The sequence below is a fragment of the Numenius arquata genome, chromosome 5 (assembly GCF_964106895.1).
Source record: "Numenius arquata chromosome 5, bNumArq3.hap1.1, whole genome shotgun sequence".
NCBI classification, from domain to species: Eukaryota; Metazoa; Chordata; class Aves; order Charadriiformes; family Scolopacidae; genus Numenius; species Numenius arquata.
In genome coordinates this window covers 58,635,855-58,656,618 of record NC_133580.1, presented here as the reverse complement: position 1 = coordinate 58,656,618, position 20,764 = coordinate 58,635,855, and the positions used below count along the sequence as shown (strand labels likewise).

The following is a 20,764-nucleotide window of genomic DNA, read 5'->3' as shown; positions in this document are numbered from 1 at the left end:
AAATGAACAGGGAATTACCTGTGCTCTTAAATGTAAAGAAAATTGGTTCTGGAAGGAGAGTCCATGTCATTGGGGGGCTGTAAACCCAAGCAGGAGGATACAGCAGCTGCCTAATGGCATCTGAAAGCATCACAGTGGATGCTGTGGGGCAGGTGCCAGAGACCCTGCACAAGCCATGGCACAGGACCGGTGTCGGCACTGCAGGCTGAACTTCAAACCACTGACAGACCAGTGAGCTTCAAAACCCACACCCTAAGCTAACTACTTAAGCAATCCTAATAGTGGGAAGAGGCATTACAGGCCCAAGTTTCTTTCAAGAACTGCTGTGCCCCCACTGATTTGAAGGATGCTGAGGGAAGCAAGACTGGTAAAAATCAGATTGAAGTAATTACTACCATCCATCCCATGCAATGTGCATAGATGGGAGAACTTCCCTTTGTCCTTTTCACTACAGCTTCCTACTCTGCATCAAAAACCACCCAGGTGTGGGCAGAGGCATGCAGTACCCGCAGCCCCCAAAGGCATGTGGGAAGACATCTGGCACAGACACTCAGATGAGTAACACCTGTATTTTTTCATAACACACAAAACTACCTTGTCACAGGCAACCAAACACTTTCTTCCAGTGGTGCAGAAGAGAAAATCCACAGGGCTTGTAAAACTTGAAAGAACAACACAGTAGCCAAGTGTGCAAGCAAACCATGTGAAAGCTGATGGGAACAACTACCATGACTCATAATTAATTCTTCTCTTTTCTGTCCCCAAAGGCAACATTTAGTATCCACTTAGTTACTTATGTGTGCTGGCTTCGCCACACCCATGAAGAGCTTTAAATAATCGGTTTTCATAAATAAAATCTGAGATTGAGAACATTTATGACAGTTAAAGATGTCAGACGAAATATAATACATCACACCTTTTCAGCTGATCACAATTTCCTTGCACAAACTGATTTCATTCTGGAACGCCTTATGTTTGGCCACAGCCCAAAGGCAAATATTATGCATGTGAAACATGATGTGTTCCATAATTTCCAAGCTTTATTTTTCAAAAATTAACGGTATTCTCCACACATTTTAATTACAAAACCCGTTCATTTAGTAAGTTCAAATGAAGCTGAGCCAACTTTACCTAACTGTGAAATAGTCCCCAAGAACTTGTTGAGGTCTAACTATCAAATTGGAAAAAAAAAATATCCCACTATAAAGATTTTAAGTACAGTAATAGATTGCAGGAATTTTCACGGTGGGCTGAGACCAATGTAGCTTGCAGCCTTGGTTTAGACATCACCAACTGTTGCAGATCAATTCACATTGAACTCTACAGAAAATCATTCCTGAAGCTATTTTCCTAATCCAGCCAGTTACTGCATGGCTTGTACCTTTAAGACTAAGAGTTTCCGTAAAATATATTTATTTTAATTCCAAGCATAATTCTTAGCTATACAAACGTCCAATCCTTTTAAATCTTACTAGATCTTCATCCAGGAACAATGAGTTCTCTAGTTCATGCATAATTTTACTTCATATCACGTTTAATTCTGGCTTTCATTTTAACAGAATAGGCACTTGATCTTCAATTATGAGAAAGCCAACTCTGGACTTACATCTATTACACAATAGAAGCCTAGAGGGCAAGAGATCACAAATAATCCACAAGAAAGCCACTTGGATTTTTAAGGAATTTTAAAAAAAGGCAATTCCTTTGCAACACAGCAGCCTGTCAAGAAAATGAGGGGCTGGGGGAGAAAATCAAGTTTGAAGAGATTACTCTAGCAATGAAACTGAATTCCCCCACTGCGGTGGGGAATTCTGTAATAAAAATTATCTAGAAGAATAACACTGTTTTCTGTAATCAATGTAGTTTTGAAAGCTTATTTGGCCTCGTAGAAAATATGTTAATTCAGAAGCCAAGAACAGGAAGTCATATTGGAAGGATGAGTAGAAGGCAAACATAAACTATGTCTCTCTCACTGCAGTTTCATTTATCAGGGTCCCCACACAGCTATTTTTTGATTTGTGTATCAGCATGGTACAGAGACCTCTTCTCAATAGGTGGAGGATAACTATAACTCCACCCTTTTGGAAAGACAAAAAGCTTTCTCATGGTGGCTTTGCACAGGAGCAGGTAAACATATTCTTCATCACACATGATGTGCCTGGATAATTCTTTAAATGAAAAAACCACAGCTAGGAATATAATAGAAGTTTGTAGATATTCCTTATTAAATATTGCTGCTTTAAGACAACAAAGACTCCCTATCTTGAGTCCTGTTTTCTCCCTCTAAAAATCACAGAAGGCAGAACTTCTGTATGATTAATAGCCAGTAGCAGAGTGACGAGATAAGTACTGAAGTACATCCTCAGCTCCTAGGGTTTACTTTAGATTGTCCATAAGTTTAAGCAGAAGAGTCAATATAATACCACATAATAGAATTTACCTTGGTCTTTTCCTCCTCAGTTATGGTGAACGATGCTGTCAATGATACAAGATCTGTTTTATTCTGAGAGATATATAAAAATATTACATGTATTAAAAAATGAGCAATATCCACTGGCAAGCAGCCCAGAGTCTCTAGAAAAGCTTCTCCTTACAAGATAAGCTATACTTCTCATTAAGCTTAAAGCTGAAATAAATTTGATAGGAAAATGCAGTGCAGTTAGGGGTAACACTAACATGGAAGCAGCTGCTCTGTGGGATACACTTCCAAACAACACAGAGGCATATTCCAGTGCTCACAGAATTACATTTTTCTGTTCCTATAAAATCTGGGTTGATTGAAAACGCACAGAAAAGGAGCCAAAGTCAGTGTATATGTTCCTACTCTTAGGATTCCCTGTTTTTTGAAGTCTTGCTCTCTACCATTGTAGTATCACTCTCATGCACACTGAACACTTTTTCCTCTAAAACAAAGGAGATAAATCTGCAGATTCTAATTACATGCAATTATGAAAAACACAGAAAACATACCAAGACATATTTAAAAATCAGAACATTTTACTTTGGAAGAAACTACTTATCCTGCATCCTCCTACTCAAAGCTGGGCTAACTGCAGCATTAGACCTATTTTCTCGGAGCCTGGTGTTGAATTTTGAGAACTCAGTTACAAGGATGTAGATTCTTCAGCTTCTCTGAAAAATCTGATTCAGAGCTTCACAATTGTCATACTAAAAAAGTGTCTTCCTTATGACCAAGCAAATTTTCCTTTGCTGCAACTTGTCCTTTTGTTAAAAGAAATTATTTTCTGATAAAAATATGGCAAACCTTTCAATCTCTCACAGACTACAGGAATACACACATAAATACGTGGAACACCATTACTTCCAGGATACAGAGATAAACTGGAGAGAAATACAAAAAGTATAGAGAAGCAGGAAAACAAAAACATACTTCACTGATTTAAGGAAGTCTAGGATTTCCTAAGCTATGAAGAACAACAAATTTATTTATAAATTCATGGTAAACAATCAGAGAACATAAGAACCTCATTTTATAGCATACAGGCCTCATCGCTTAGGCAGACAAGAACCACCTTGTAGATGTTTTACAAAAATTGTGAAGAGCAAAATAAAATTGTAAAGGAAATACCTTTGATGAACTCCGGAAAGTTAGCTTCACAGGTAGTGTCAAGACCCTGCCATCCCACGTTTCTTTTGCATCAAGAAGTGCAGAGTAGTTGATTGCAAAGCACTCTCCACCTGTTAGAGAAAAAAGGCCCAACTGTGTAAATTAAGCAGGTGAGGTACATCTACCAGTGCAATGTGGCCTCTAAGTAATTGTGTGTCTGGATTTTCTTAAATAGAACAGTAGCTACATTGCCTTGAAAATAACCCAGTACAGTTGCACATCTTTTTTTACACAAGACTTGGTGTGCATCTCTGAAAGGTTGAACACCCAGCTGAGTTCAGCTGCAGTTACAGATGTTTGCAAAATTTGAAAAGCAAGTTCAACATGAATAAAACATCTGAGGAGATTTTTAGATTCCCCTTTAGACTGTGTTTCCTCACCAGCAAAAGTGCTCTCCTAGGAACCAAGCTGCAGTAAGCTCACAGTGCTGACTTCAAGGGAATTCAGCAGAGGAGGCAGCCAGAGCCTACCAGCATAGTCCAGAGAGGAGTGATATGGATAGATTTGCTCTTTCCCAGGAAAATGTCTAAGATCCCTGGGGAAGGCTTGGGACAGCACTTGGGCTTTTCCTTTCCAATACAGCAGATGTTCCACATCCAGAGTAGACAGTTCCTGGCCACAGGAGCCCAGCAAAATCCTTTGTATCTGCTGCCTCTAAGAACTCAAGCAGATTTGGCCCAGAATCTGGAAACTGCATTAAATGATGCCTCAAGCTACTGAAAAGCAGCTGCTTTGACTGATACTAAAAGTCAATATGAGACCTGGTCGCAGTTTGGGCTGGGTTGGCCAATGACAAGACAACAGATGCTTACCCCCACTTCTCACTCCAAGGAGAGGAAGGAAAGAGATAGATTTATCAGTTTAGAAAGAACGAAAATACTTTAGTGGAATATTAATAATAAAAAGGAAAAAATGCAATAAATACAATATATAAAAACATATACAAAACTGTATCAAGCTCCCAGGGAGATGTCACCGGCAGGTACTGGGGAAGTCCCAGACTGGACTCAGTGATGGATAGGAACTGGATGCCGAATCTAGATTCAGGAGTGCACGGATCGGGATCAAGAGCAGAAGAACAGACAGACAGAGCCCTCCCCAGGCACGAGTCACTGAAGAAAAAAGAGATGTTGCAAAACCCTCACTTTTATACTGAGCATGGGGCAGATGGGATGGAATACCCCACTGGTCAGTTTGGGTCACCTGATCTGTCCCCACCTCTCCCCAGGTGTGACCCCTCTACGGGGAAACATTTTTCAAAAAGCCCAGCCCTGTAATCAGTACCACTACTCACAGTGCTGTTACTAGCAATGGAGTCTGGCTACCCATTCGCAATCAGACAGCAGCCCTGAGTCCCCCTATTTCCCTTTCCTATTTGGAAATCTTTCACCAGTAAGAGAGTATCATAGCCCTAAGTACTTCAACCATAAACAGATCTTACTGAACACTTCTGAAGCCCCAAGAGAAATATCATGACTCTCAAAAGCAAGCGGCTAATTTTCTACGTGCTTGTGCTTAGGAAAAGGGAGATAAAGGAAGAAAGGTAAAATTTTATGAATGTGCAATGATCCAACTGCTACCAAAGGAGCAGACTGGTTCCAAGAGTGGAGCAGGTTTATCTCTCTATTACTTGCTTTGATTTTATAATTTGCTCAGTTTGGAGAGAACAGATACTGAGCAGAGCTGCCTTATTTCTGATGAATAATCTTGCCTGCTTGCACGGCCTTTTGCAATTCCAATGTACCTCAATACCTCAGCAAGCCAATCTGCCACGCTTGGCTCGAGAAAGAAGACTCATCGGGTCAATAAAAATGGCTTGTGCAGCAGCTTTTAAAAGTATCCAAAACGAACAAATACTGTCATGAAAGATTGTTTCATTTTGATGGCAGTGACTTTTACAGAGTACAGGGGCTCACTTCTGTGACTGGGAGACCAAAAGCAGTTCAAAGGTGGGAGCCAAAATGTGAGTTAATAGAACTGTAAACTGCAGCACAAAACCTCTCCCTGAGTTTTTCACCTGTATTAACTGATAATCGGAGAATTTATACCACCATAAATAAATAAATAGAATAAAATAAAAAGATAATTGTTATGATTTGAACAGATGCTCTTCCACACGTGTAAGCAGACATATTTCCCTGCAGATTTTCTTACCTTGCAAGAATCTTTTCCTGTAAATCTGTATACCATCTGTGGTCTTATTACCACTGTTTTTTTGAACATCTAGACCAGTGATATTGTCCAGGAGGATAAGATCTGTAATGTTTGTTGAGAACAGCATGTTGGTGTTATTAATCAGAAGTGTAATGTATGCAGTTTGAGGGTCATGTTCAACATCCACCTGAAAACAGAAATATTAGTATTAATGGTGCAAAATGGCTGTGTGTGCATCCTGACAGCAAAATTCATAGTCTTGATTACTAATAAAAGTTCATTATGTGCATAAACTCATTTTCTGAAGTCATTCTGAGTGACCTGCAAATGGCGCTACACTCAGTTTGATCTCAAACTCGCAAGGAGATTTTAATCTTCCGTATGTCAAGCTGTTGCTTGGAGACAAAGGAACAGAAAACCAGAAGCTGGAAACCCAGCTCACACAGAGCCAGAAGTGAAAACAAGAATCTGAATATCCCTGTGATACCTCATACAACACAGAACTGGATCATAACTTCATAACCAGAGTCCGGAAAATTCTTAACTTTGAACTTCTGTACCATGAGGGTGTTCCTTTTGCAAGCTGCCTTCACTGCAAATTCATTCTCTCCATGCAGTTTTGGTCTCTGTCTCCCTTTTTTCACACTCTCCAAAGGGTGCCAGCTGCCTCGATTTGCCCTTCACATGGGAAAGCTGATGGAGCCACCAGTGGACTTGGAGTTCATGGCTCTGCTTCCAGTTAGTGGTGAAGTTCATAAACTAATCGCCAATTTCTAGCAACAAGCGCTCACGCTATTTTATTAATTTATTCCATTAGGCCATTAACTCTTATTGAGTAATTATACCCTCTAAATGAAATTACTTTTAGCATAGAGTTGCTTACTGACCTCTCACCTTTCAAATTGCCTTCTCCTATAACTCATATAAAACCAGAATTGCCTAAAACTTTATCAGGTGTGTAATATGCTGGCCTATAGTATAGCTATGATGGTATATGAGGCTTCTAATAATGACACCAAATTAACACTTATTTAACTAACCAAAGCATGATTCAGGCCCAGCCTTTCTCTTTTATCTCCTCTTTTTTAGGAAACGTCTACTCCGTATCGGGACACCAGCAAATATAAGTAACAAAGCAGCTCCCACAGAAATGAGTTCTTAAAATATGAATTGCGACAGACTTCAGAAATTACACCAGAGTTCATGGTAGCCACGGGCTTCAACACACGTTGTTATGACTTCATTGTGCACCATTAATCTCTGGATTTCATATTGATTCAGTATAGAAACAGATTACAGTTTTAGGATATCTTATGAATCAAGGAGAAGAAACACTTTATTGAAATTATTGTTGTGTAGTTTGCATTTTTCTATTTAAGTGACAATAATTAAAGTACATTTGAATAAATCTGTTTATATAACTAATTCTCCCTGGTATACTTACAACACTAAATTTCCCAAAATCATTACAGCAAGTTCAACCTCAATTATATTAAACAAATATTATGGAGGAAAAAACCCAACAATTTATTGTACTACATTCTTCAAATTTTCTGCAAAGATGTCAGCACATATAAAAATAGGCTTAATCATATTTGTGAAGAAAGCATTACCAATTTCATATGTTTGTATATCACGAATTACATGCCAACGTTTATGAGACTAAAAATCACCAAATATTAAAAATGTGATATATTTTGGGCAGATTTTCTCTCTCCTGGTTTCTGAACTGGCATGATGCAGTCAACGTGCCTTTCAACCTGTCCTGTGCAGTCACAAAGGCTAGAAAAACTTGCTTTAAAAAGCAGAAACAAAATGAAAGGGAGGGGAAAAAAAAGCCTCAGAGCCACATAAACAAAATCCAAAGCCACAAAGCAGAGACCTTGACCCAAACACCAAAACAAGAAAACACAGCTAGAAAGAGCCAGGTTCAAACTGCATGAGTTGTTAATCCTCTGTTATGCTCCACAGTAGGAGCGGATGGGCTTGTGCAGACAAACGTTTGCACCAGCAAAAGAGGGAGCTGGGGAAACAGAGGGAAACAGAAAACCTTTTTTCTTCCCTTCATTTTCCCATACCTTTCCCTTGCTCTTCTGTGAGATGAAGGCAAAAATGAGGATTTCAGGGTCTCTTCCTGTGCTTCTAATCAGGCACAAATATATTCCTTTACATTTGGGGAGAGGGGATGTAAACAGTGATTTAGATAAATTCTTACAATAAAACAGGCAGAGCAAGTAGCATGTGTACATTCAGAGGCGGGTGGGGGAACATGGCAGCATTAGTCCTCTCCTTCCCCTAGGCAGGAGGTTTAATGCACACTCCCACACACCGTTCATTCTCTTTCTCCAACCAATTTTGCACTTTCTCTTAATTTTGTTTCATTTAATAAAATTCTTAATTCAGTGACTAAACGAAGCAACCCTTCACAGGTATCCCAACCACACCACCTCTCTCCTACTGCAGTCTTATCCAGGTGGCCAAAAGGCCACATTTGTTGCAGTGCTGATTAATATAAATACATCTTCTGCATTCTTGATTTTTGACTGGCAGTCAATTTTACGCTAAATTGCAAAGGGGTTGAAAGAATTTGGATTTTTTTGGGTAGCACTGGAGAAAGCAGCAGATGAGAATCAAGCAGTATGGAAGCCCTTGGGTTTGACCTCTCCTAGAAAGAATCTCCTCCATACACTGCTGCCATTGGGATCAGTGGCCACTGGATACCTCCTTTAAATTCCTCCTTTAATTTGCCTGAAGATGTTTTTTCTTGCTTTTGGAGCAGATGATTATGCTGCCCACCATCTACAGGAACCAAACCCAATGGCAGTCACTGATGATGCCTAAGTACTCCATTTTCTCTCTGCCGCTGAAGCACAGAGTGTGTGTCATCACTCCTTGCAAGCAACGCCACTTCAGGTACTTGGGAGAGTGCAATGAAAGAACCAGAGCAAGAGCAAGGACATTTTAGGAGAAAGGAGAGGAGAAAGGAATTGCCATAGAAGCAAGAGGAATGTGAGACCTTTGGGAGTAAGTTAGAACAACCAGAAACAGGAAAGGAGGAAAAAAAAAGAAGGATGCTTGTATCATAGATGATCTGCAATGCAAGAATGCTTAGGAGATTGAGAAATGAGACAGGTAAATGGGTTAAAAGCCAAACAGTCAAATTTAAAAATTTACTTCATCTCTGCTGAAGATTATGGTCATTATGAAGTACTATCATAGAGCAGTTCAAGTCAGACCATAGAATGATGCTCTTAAAGAAGCACATTTCTGGAAAGCAGGAAGAGACTGGGAGCTGGAAGCCTAGGTAAAATTTAAACACCTCAGTTTCAATAAGGGTATTTCCGCAATAAGGTGTTGGAAAAATCCTGCCTCTGAGAAGTAAACATATGTTATCACCATCCCTGAGAAGCCACTCATGGTAGGAGGAGGAAAATGTGCAAAATTCACTTTTTTCCATTTAAAACAGCTAAAGACCACCATATGGCCAGTCTGTCTCTTAGCAGGAAAGCATCTGTTCAGATGAATTAGGATTGAAGTAGATGACAAGGTAAGCAAAGGAAAAGAAAATGTGAACTGCATTTGAAGGTGGAAGACGATCACATACAATTGCATAGTTTTCAGTTATTTACAACTAACAGCACAGCAAAATTATTTTCTGATAATCCTAGCATCTACAACAGACTCTCTTTGATTTTGTACAGCAGGATTTCACAATTTTTAATGAGCTTGTGTGATGCTATGCTATAAATAGAACATAAAAACAACATGTAACTCTCTCAAACTCTCTTTCTGAGGAGCTCCGATACAAAATTTGGGAATCTACAGCTGGAAAAGCAGAAGATTGTGTTACTGCATCTTATGCCTGAAATGCTCACTATTAACTATTCAGTTACTTATGATATGCAGCCATTTCAATAACAACGTTATAGGTAATTAGTGCCATGAGATGTTATACATATTCATTCTTCTCTATGCAAATGATCTGGTGCAGGTTATAATGTCACCTCTTCTGTACTGGTTACTGAATCCTCGACCTTCATACACAGCATTTCAGTGGCTGGATTCGGATTTGTCTAAAGTTGTACGCGCTTTTGCTCTCCAAGGGACAGCTAAGATGAACGGTCTCTAATTATAAATATTCAGACTTGCTTCATCCAGTGTAAAAAAAAAAAGAACAGTGGGAAAACAAAAAAGGAAAGGAAAAATAACAGTCTAGGTAAATCTATCAACCTATGCCACATAAAGTAAAAATAAAATGGAAGGTTTAAAATCTCCTTATAGTAGGGAGGTTTTTGCTCCTCCTAAGCATTTTACACAAGTCAAATGAAACCTTTTTTCACTAAATACTGTGCTGTAGCTGAGTCCCACTGAATACACAGACTAGGACACATTAGCTCTTCTATGGCTGTGTGACAGGATGCCCAAAGACACAGTGGGCATCACGGGGCTCAGTGGCCCGTCCTTTGAAAGGAGTTCACACTTGACACAGGCAGGGCACCCATGGCTGAGCCAGGAGAGTATCTCAGAAGGCTTATCTCAGCCTCTGAAGAAGTCTGTCTGTATTTACACCCAGCCTTGTGGCTGATTTCTAGAGTTCACTGGGCTTTGCTCCTTTATAGTTTTACAAATTCTCACTGAGGTATTTACTCTGACCAAAATACCCTGAAGTCTGAGAGATTTCACCGGCTTCAATGTTTTGAATCAACATTGCAAAACTGTGCCTCTTGCAGAGGATACAAACATCTTAATATCAAAATGGACGTTCTCCCAAACACTCAGCATGGGCACAATTCCGTTTCCAATTTTTAAAGGACATTTAGGTACAAACCTCCTATCAAATTAACAAGACAGATGTAAGAAAACTTACCACACCACATTTCTGAAGGGTTATTCCAAATCCAGAAGACAATGACATACTGGACACATCTTCAGCCTGTGGAGGAAGGGGAAAAATCTACATAGTGTATGAAAATATCATAATTCACAAACTGCAGCACAAGTTAAATTATGTAAATAATGAAATGAAAAAAAATATTACAGTATTCAAATTAGTATTCAAATTTAAGAGCTTTGTTATCCCAATAGTTAATCTTTTTTTCTAGTCCAAATTTGTATGAACTACTTATTCCCGCAAGTAATTACTATTATCTTAATTGATATAATCACCTTTTGGCTAACACAATTCCCTAACAAAATACACTATGCCCAAAGTTCATCAGACTCTACAGATGCGTTTCATTACTAAGTGCCTATCAGAATTTACACAGCAATCACATAGCTGTAACTGTCACAATAATTCTTTGGAAGTCTCACAACTAGTTGTCGCTGCAGCCATCTCAAGTGAACATAATCACCTGGGACAGAATTAGAAGCATACTAATTGGGTAGTAAATTCCCAGCAACATTCACTTTTGATATAATTGCTACAATCCTTACAAATATGGAAAGTGTCAAACTCGCTGAGACAAACAGCTCCATTGCTGGCCCTGGAAGTGTTCAAGGCCAGGCTGGATGGGGCTTTGAGCAACCTGGTCTAAGGGGAGGTGTCCCTGCCCATGGCAGAGGGCTTGGAACTCGATGATCTTTAAGGTCCCTTCCAACCTGAACCATTCTATCATTCTATGATCTTTTACTGACCAGCTGGTGGTTAACAGAAGACTCTCGTTTGAACAAAATCTTCTTTGTCCATGAGGGTATCAAAGCGAACAGTGAATGGCTCCACTGATCATCCGAGGCTGCAGATGTCAAGAGCCGGTGAGGGGCTTCACTTGCTTGAAGGATCAGAGGTAAGGGCATCGCTGAAAACCAAGGCAACATTCTGCATTAGAGCTAATGCTGGCTCCTGTGTGGCAGCCCCTTGGTGCAGATTCTAGCCAGGGATGGGGCTCGTGTATGGAGCTGTGTGTGCACACAGCAACTGGCACACTCTCCCTCAAAGCACTTAAAATTAATGTAGGTAAGAGAGACATGAGGGAGACATGAGGCCAGACAGGAAACAGAGATGGGATTTGCCCCACAAAACCCAGCAGGAGTTAGAACAAAACCGTTTCCTACTTAGGGAACTCACGTATACCCCAGAGAAAACTTCCTGCCATTTAAATGTAAAGCATCTAATGTATGAATTAAAAGGTTTAAGCCTTACATCAACCGCTAATATTTTCAACACAAAGAAATTTTCAGCAAAGAATAAATAATTGAAGCACTCTACAATGCAAGTGGCCTCGGTGCTAAGGGTGTTCTGCTTCAAAGATACAGTCTGCCAATTAACCATTAACCACATCAATACATATGCAGAACAAAAACACTTCTCAGTTGAGTAAGGGTCTCAGTTACATTTTAGCTGAACTGCAGTGCCATCAAATCAAACTTGCCTCAATTTAGTAATTAGCAATATAAATGCTAGCTTATACTCCTGTATTTTTATGAAAGATTAGTCCATGATATCACACAAAATTACAACAGTCTTGAAATCATATCACTTTCATTTACTAAAGTGAAAGCACCAATGACATTAATAAAAGGAGCTTTAGCTAAAAATCAATGATTTAATATATTAAATTGTCAAAAGGTAAAGCTGCTGAATGAAGAGAAAAAATGTCATGAAAATTTCAAAATGATAGTTGGCTGCCTGTTTAAAGATACTTTTTTTCATTCTTTACATAATAGTTTTCATTTATTATTTATTTTTAAATCCCATATTTTAATCATTAGCAATACATATTCATATGAACAAAAACTCCCATTGAAAAGCTAGGGTTTTTTTTGCAAATGACATTTTTCTATAAAGTTTTAATTTTTAAAAAAATGTATTATATGTTAATGAAATATGAAAAGCTGAAGATACTAAAATCTTATTAATATGAGAAGGAGCGTTTTTCTGAGAAGACACTGAAAGACATTGAAAGAACAGTACAGAGAAATCCTGTTTGCTGTAAATAGAAAAGACAAGCACAGAGCATTCAGAATTGGACCCTTAAAAGGAGGTCCTATAAAGGGCCTTGAAGCATTGATGCACATGAAAATCACTGAAAAGGTTTCTGTTAACGTAATGAATGAGATGCAGTCCTGCTGCTTACAGAACCCAGATGGACATGTGCACCTTGGGGAGTTTCACTGTCTTCCCATGCTGGAATAGCATGCTTTTTGTTTGGGAAGGACCAGGAAAAGCTAGCTTTTTATGTTTTACCATCAGTTTTAATTCACTTCTACTAAGTTTTACTTAAACCACTGTTAAACAGTGCAACAGACTCAGACTAATTTAGGAACTGCAAAAATAACAAGGTAAACGTGGTGAGAACAGTAATATGTATAATTACAATACCAAATGTCTGCGTATCGTTGGGATTGGAATTTTTTCAGGGTAGTCATGCATGGCATAGTTCTGTTTCAAGACTAAACAACAGCTCAAGTCACTCAGGATGACATCAGTGCTGAACCGTAAGTGCAGTACAGACCTGAGGGCTACCAGTCTGAACCCACCTGGCCATGGCACTGCCCAGCAGATCCAAGTATATATGTATATGTCACCTCCACTGGGTCTAAACCTATGTTCTGACTACTGAATCAAGCCTCTTTGCAGTTTTGCATAGATATAGCCAAACACTGAAAGAGATCCATTTTATATTTGCTGTGTCTCATATATTAATGCAATTGCCACCCCATTCCTATGGAGGCAGAGCACTAATTCTTTTTGTTTTCTTGCCAGACTACGGGAGATGCACTTTCCTTTATAGGAAACAGAAACCCTGACTGAAGACATGGAACTCCTCTGTAGGGCTTTGTAAGAGTCAGAAGTCAAAATGGCAAAATGTACGGGCTGGGCTGAGCAACTACTGCCTTGATGATGCTTTCTTGTTTAGCAGATCCTTTCCTTCTGTATTTTGGATGAGGGAGGTCAGCCAACAAGAACGGTTAGTTGCTTCACAAAATATCTTTTGTTCTTGTGCCCTATGCAGCACGACATCTCCATCAGCACACCCAACTGCACTTTTCATGTGACAGCAAATCCTGATACTCCCCTCTGCAGAGTATCTAACCAATTTAATTAACTGATCATGTTCTTTGACTCTGAAATAAATCTCCAGATTACTAATTACACAGATGAGTCTGTTTTCAAGTTGTGCTTTGTCATCACTTACAATCCCAAGATAACGTGCCCAGTTCCCAGCAGAAGTCTCCAGGCATGTTATTTGGCTGCTCCATCTCCGGTAATTGGAGGTTGGGGATTTTGTAGGTTCTTGACATTATGCTAAGCAGCCTCAACGTTGATGATGATTACAAGGATACTTCTGCAAATTCACTTGTATCTTCCCAGCACTCAGTGGAAGGTTTTGCTTAAATAGATTCAATCAGTGTGACACATGTCCATACAGCAACGTGTGCCACTGCCTTCCACCAGATTTCTTCTCATCCTTCCTATTAATTTTTAGCAATACAGGCTGTTTTATAACAGCCTGGTTTCCCTTGCCAGTAAAGCAGCACTTTTCTATCTCATTATTTTTTGTAGTATCGACTGTCAGTTAAATAACGTTTTCCTGATCCACATTTAACTGTCACTAGAACATTATACGGCTCAGTCCAGCTGACCTACAAGAACATAACTGCTTTTCCACATAACTTGCTGCATGCTCTTACCATCAAGACAACATAATTGTATTTATCAATTCACCTGCTCTTTCTTTTCAGATAAGGTCCTAGATGGATTGTAGATGGTTGATGATTGCTTGAACAGCTGGATGCTGAATATTTGAGAAAGAACAGTACAGGCATAACACACTTTGTGGTTTTCACAACTATTCTAGATTTCTGTTCTGAAATTGCCTTTTTTTAACAAATAGATTCATCCGAAGTTGGGAAAGACTAATACTTGACTCCTGAGGGCTTTGACTAACAAGCATCGAGCTTTCTTTTGGATATCTTGCTGCTCAGAAGTGTGAGCGCACCATTGTCAGTGCCCTTTCAGAGATGCCTCCCAATTCTGACACTAACCCTGCGTCTCCTTGTTCCCTCCACTCTCTTTTCTTCTTACGGCTTCAACTTCAACCTTTGCCATTTTTCTGGCTGTTCTCAGAAAAGCCATTATCAGAGCTGCACGGTCTTCACTTCCATTAGTTTCTAAATGGAAACTATTCCCACTCCTTTTCAAAGGGGAAACTTTACAAAGCAGGGGAATGCTTTCAACTTTACACACATCCCAAACAGCCTCTCGGCTGGGCTGGCCAGGCTGCCAACCGGCATCCCCGGAGCACAACGCCTCAGGCCAAAACGCTTCCCGGCGAGCAAACCAGCAGGGCGTGAGGCTTCATCTGGGGTTTTCCTGCAAACACCTCCAAAGATGCCAAGTAAAACAGTTCATCAAAGGCAGTAATTTTACTTTCTTTTGAGATGTGAGACAATATCACCATCTTTAAGAGCAAATTTTCTTTGCCTTGTTTTCTTTAATGACATAAAATAAACATTCCACATTTTTACAACATATTATCAAGTTGTTAAATATTTTATCTTACTTTTAATTAGCACGTTACTAAAATATTTTCCTGTGATTTAATCCTCCATAAAGCCAATATAAACAGATATACCAGAACCCTGTCTCAAACTGCATATTCCTAGCTAATTACCAGTGCTGCTAGGTCAGCTTTGTATTGAATTACAAAATGAAAATGTGAAAATAAATATTAATATAGCTGAAACAGCTGGGAGATTGGTGTACCATTTTACCACTCACATTACTATAGCATTCACCCTGTCCTTCATATGCGCAGTGCCACGACAATATGAAATGACAAATGCTCAGTTGATCAGAACAGTCTCCGCTATTTAACGATGTTTGTTTTCCTTTGCTATGGTCCCCAGGTAGTGATTTGCTGCCCTTCAGTTGGTGCACTATTGCTTTGGGTGGTGACCTTTGGCTCTTCTGGACCTCCAGCAGCCACACTCAATGCACAGGCAATACACTTAGGCAGGAAAGCTCCCCGCTCCCGGCTCTCACCGCATTCGCTCGCTGCTCTGGGCGCGCAGAGAGGACCCTACCTGGTACAAAATGCAACTACCACATGGAGACTGTGGCGACAGGGGGCCTGTGCTCATACGGGCTGGGGGTGGAAGGATGGGTATCTAAGAAAATAAATTGTCCTTTGTTTGTGGTCAGCCTTTGCTAAGAAATTGGTTTTGTGTAATGACAGGAACCTTCAGTGCTAAAGCACAAGCATTCATACAATCATAGAATGTGTTGGGTTGGAAGGGACCTTTAAAGGTCATCTAGCCCAACACCCCTGCAGTAAGCAGGGACATCTTTAACTAGATCAGATTGCTCAGAGCCTCATCAAGCCTGACCTTGAATGTCTCCAAGGATGAGGCCTCCACCACCTCCCTGGGCAACCTATTCCAGTGTCTCACCACCCTCATTGTAAATAACTTCTTCCTAATGTCTAACCTAAAGCTACCCTGCTCTGGTTTAAAACTATTGCCCCTCATCCTATTGCTACATGCCCTTGCAAACAGTCCCTCCTCAGCTTTCTTGTAGGCCCCCTTCAGGTACTGGGAGGCTGCTATAAGGTTTCCCTGGAGCTTTCGCTTCTCCAGGCTGAACAACCCCAACTCTCTCAGCCTGTCTTTATAGCAGAGGTGCTCCAGCCCTCTGATCATCCTTGTGGTCCTCCTCTGGACCCCCTCCAACAGGGCCATGTCCTTTCTGTGTTGAGGACTCCAGAGATGGACACAGTACTCCAAGTGGGGTATCACCAGAGCAGAGTAGAAGGGGAGAATCACCTCTCTTGATCTGCTGGCCACGCTTCTTTTGGTGCAACCCAGGATCCAACTGGCCTTCTGGGCTGTGAGTGCACATTGTTGTCTCATGTCCAGCTTTTCATCCACCGACTGGACTTTTTCATTCACCACTGGACTAAATGGGCTGAGTACTGAATGTGTTAGTGGCAGAGATGGACCACCATTAGAAGGGTAGGTGTAACACTACAGTGCCTTACTTGTTCTTGATACAAGTTAACATGAAGGTTATTCTCTGGAGTGGCAATTAAGTAGCATGATACAAAATTAAAATAGTGCTGCAATAGGTTGGCAGCAAAGACTCCAGTATGTCCTTAAGGCTCCTGTACCTTTACAACACATTACAAATGTGACAAATTACAGCAGGAAGGTGAAGACTCTGACAAGTTTGTGAAATGCCAAGTTTAGAATTAAAAACTACCCGACACTGAGAGGAAAAAACGTAATTTAACTAAAACAGTCATTCTAACTCTTACCTCTCAAGGGCTGCATATTTCAAGTCCCACACCTACAGTCTGATTTGCTTTCCCTCCAGAATTTATCAGCAAAACTTAAATAACCCTGCTTTATTTCAGTCAGGAAGAAAAGAGTTAAATATACTTGCTTACTGTATTTTTGTTGTTGTTCTGAATTATTCCCTGCCCTGAAAACCATCCAGGATACAAGATCCAATTTGAAGCCCGTTCAATTACACACAACAATGAACAGGCAAAGGTAGTAATTTACTGTATTTCAGTTTTGAATGTTGCCATTAGCTTTTCTTGTTACAAAGTCAAAGAAACTACCAGCATGAACAAGACAAAAAAAAATTTACCTTTCAGGCCTGTTTTGAGGCAGTCAGAGCAGACTTGAACATAACTCCCCAAAATCCATTGTGTTCCCCAATCACAGGGCTATTCTGGGATTGCTTTTTCTCATCTGATCCAGAAACAACTTAAAAAAGCTTCCAAAAGAAACCCTGAGATGAGAGTGCTGCCTCAATCCGTTTCACTTCAGCACACTGCCATTTTCAATGACAAAGGTGTTAGGCAGAAGCTCCCAACTTGCTGCTTTCACTGAGAACTTCTTCAGTAAGAAATAAAGAGTCTAGTACCTTGATTAAGCAAACCACTAAAAACTTAGCTTTAACTATGTTAAAAATTCATGTTTATTAGAACGGGTCAATTCTCAGTTATAAAACCAAGCGTACAATTCAGTGCTTGTAGCAGCCCCTCATCATACACGTATATTTACCTACTAACAAAATGGCAGTTTAATAGAGTCACTTAGGTTGGAAAAGACCCTTAAGATCATCAAGTCCAACGGTTAGCTTAACACTGCCAAGTCCATCACTAAACCATGTCCATAAGTGCCACATCTACACGTCTTTTAAATACCTCCAGGGATGGTGACTCAACCACTTCCCTGGGCAGCCTGTTCCAATGCTTCACAACCCCTTCAGTGAAGAAGTTTTTCCTAATATCCAATCTGAACCTCCCCTGGCACAACTTGACGGCATTTCCTCCTGTCCTATCACCTGTTACTTCGGAGAAGAGACCGACCTGCACCTCGATACACACCCTTCAGGCAGTTGTAGAGAGCGGTAAGGTCTCCCCTCAGCCTCCTTTACTCCAGGCTGAACAACCCCAGCTCCCTCAGCCACTCCTCATAAGACTTGTTCTCCAGACCCCTCACCAGCTTCTTCTCTGGACACGCTCCAGAACCTCAATGTCTTTCTTGTTGTGAGGGGCCCAAAACTCAGCACAGTATCCGCGGTGTGGTCTCACCAGTGCCAAGTACAGGGGGACGATCACTCCCCTAGTCCTGCTGGCCACAATATTTTCAACCACTAACAAAAAGGTATTGCTTGCCAAACTTTTTCTTTAGTGCCAGAAACTTCTTCTGAGCTAAAGAACTGCATGCATTTCCTCTCTCAGTGGATGGTACATTAATAATTTGCACCCATCAGAAAGCAAGATGTGAGTAGCAAAGATGACATTGAATACATACAGGGAAAAAACAAGGAAGCTTATCAAATCTGAATTATTTGCTTTCGTATTTAAATTAATAAACTCATTTGTGAATTAGCCATGGCAACAGGCAAAGAAATTAGAGGCATCTCACTAGATGACTGCTCCAGAGCATGTAATTTTTTGGCAAATTCATGTTATGAAATCATCTCTTGGGGGAACCACAGCCATTGGGGGAAGTGTCTATTTCAGACATTGCATTGCCCCTGTTAATGTGCTATATGAGGATGTCCTAACCTTTCAGGATATTCATCTCCACTACACCTGGGTGAGACAGCATTCTATTTATTATACACATATAAAGAAAACAAACAAACTCAGAGAAACTAAGTGATTTGTTCAGATGTACACAAAGAGCCTGTGGCAGTCAGACCCCAGGTGCAGCTCCTCCAAGCTGTAAGGGACTTCCCTAAGCATCAGGGTACCCTATTTTGATCAGATTAGGCAACAACAATTGGAGATGCTCGGTGTATCTGAGATCAGTGACAAGCATACTTGATACCCTGTCAACAGTATTAGCATCCCAGCAACACTTCCAGACTCCCTACAAGTCTTTAACAATGTGGTCCAGGAGGAAGTATATTAGTTGTTGTAATTGCAGAGGTCTTTGAAAGTAGCTTCAAGAGTAGACATTGCAACAGTGTTAGTAAATGCATAGAGATTAAGTTAGCTCCTGAAAAGGAACAAGGTCTTGATCAGCTTTAAGTAACGTGGGTTTTCCACAATGCTGGGAACACTGGGCATCAGAGGGTGCTTTCCTACATCATTATGTTTAGTGAGGAAAAAGGGCTCCTCCGGAAAATGATTCAGAGCAGGGTATGAGCTGAACTATGGTCTTCTCACAGCAGCTCCACTCGAGATGGGCTGCTTAGGGAGCTTAGAGCACCCTCGTTCCTAAATTCCGAGCAAACGCTTCCCTGTGGCCCAGGATCAAGAGTCCTACTGATGACAGAGGGCCACAGGGGCACAGCTTCAACCCGCTGCCCACCTTCACACCCACTCCCTGGGAGACCTGGGACTCCCACAGCACTGAAAAGAGAGAGAAAACAGTAACATACCTGTCATTCCCAGACATCCCATCTCTTTTTGAAGCCACAGATTATCTTTAATAACCTAAAGTTAACACAGAAGAGAGCAATTATAAAAAGAATTGTTTTCATAAACCTCCAATACTGAACTCTTATGCTGAATTTATGCTTTACAATTAGACAGAACCCTGTTCCACAAAGCCTCGAGTTTCAAAATTAACTACCAGAAGAGACACAACACGGCTCTAGAGGTCTCCCACAGCTTGTCAAGCAGTATGAGGCTCTGCTGTCTCCCAGTATGGCAGTGCACACTTGGGGCTCAAACCGTACTTACACTTCATATTACCACGACGAGCTTCTGTGCAATAGTGGAGCAGAAAGGTTTCCTTTTAATTTGCTCTTATAAAATAATCTTTCTTTGCCATTTTCAAAGACAGATATGAGGACACAGGAAAATCCAATCACTAGGAGTCAGCAGGAATGTGTCCATATTAGATCATCAAGTCTACTGACATTACGCTCTTTTCTCCTTCGGAGGAAAATGACATGGAGCCTTTCAAAGGGACCACAGGCTAAAAACTGCAGCTTACAGGGCAATCTGTGACAGCCTCCTGCCTGCGCCCAGACCACAGAGATTGCTACAGAAATCACAGCTCTAAAACGTCAGTAAAAGAAAACAGTGTTTTTAAGGATTGTTAATGCCCAGTGTTTTGATCAAGATGTAGTAGTCATACAAGCAAGTTTTCATTTAATAAAAATGCTTCCTTGCAGGAAGTTAGGAACGTTGGCTGATTAACAGTGATCTTCTAAGTCTGCTGAGTGACGTGACCCGCACTTGCTGTTTCTGTTTGCTCCCAAGCACTGCATGTGAGTAATGTTAAGTACTGACTTATGTCAACACCACTGTTACAGTACAGCAAGTTAGGGGCAATTTTCTTCTTTGCCTGCTCAGGGAAGCCATTGCTTTGATTATTGCTAGAGCTGTAACTTTAGTCAACCTTGTGGGAAAACAGTTCTCACTTCAGACAGGGCACTTTCCCACGAAATAACAGAAAATGCAAGACATCTCACAAATTTGGATGCATCAGGACCCCGGGGTTTTAAGTGGACACTGCTCTGGAAAACAAGTATATATAGGATTGGAGGCAGCTCTTGTGGAGGAG

The 20,764-nt window shown here is 40.6% G+C and overlaps 1 protein-coding gene across 1 annotated transcript in view; it reads right to left on the bottom strand.

Annotated features, from left to right (window-relative positions):
* Nucleotides 1-20,149, bottom strand: part of EVC2 (EvC ciliary complex subunit 2) — a 77,878-nt gene extending 57,729 nt beyond the window's left edge. Inside the window, exons 1-7 of the mRNA XM_074147630.1 lie at nucleotides 20,120-20,149; nucleotides 19,632-19,686; nucleotides 11,420-11,580; nucleotides 10,650-10,715; nucleotides 5,783-5,969; nucleotides 3,590-3,699; nucleotides 2,441-2,503 (exon numbers count right to left, since the gene is read on the bottom strand). Coding sequence (XP_074003731.1) covers nucleotides 2,441-2,503; nucleotides 3,590-3,699; nucleotides 5,783-5,969; nucleotides 10,650-10,715; nucleotides 11,420-11,580; nucleotides 19,632-19,686; nucleotides 20,120-20,149 — 672 coding nt within the window. The remainder of the gene's footprint in view (nucleotides 1-2,440; nucleotides 2,504-3,589; nucleotides 3,700-5,782; nucleotides 5,970-10,649; nucleotides 10,716-11,419; nucleotides 11,581-19,631; nucleotides 19,687-20,119) is intronic.
* Nucleotides 20,150-20,764: the final 615 nt, after the last annotated feature.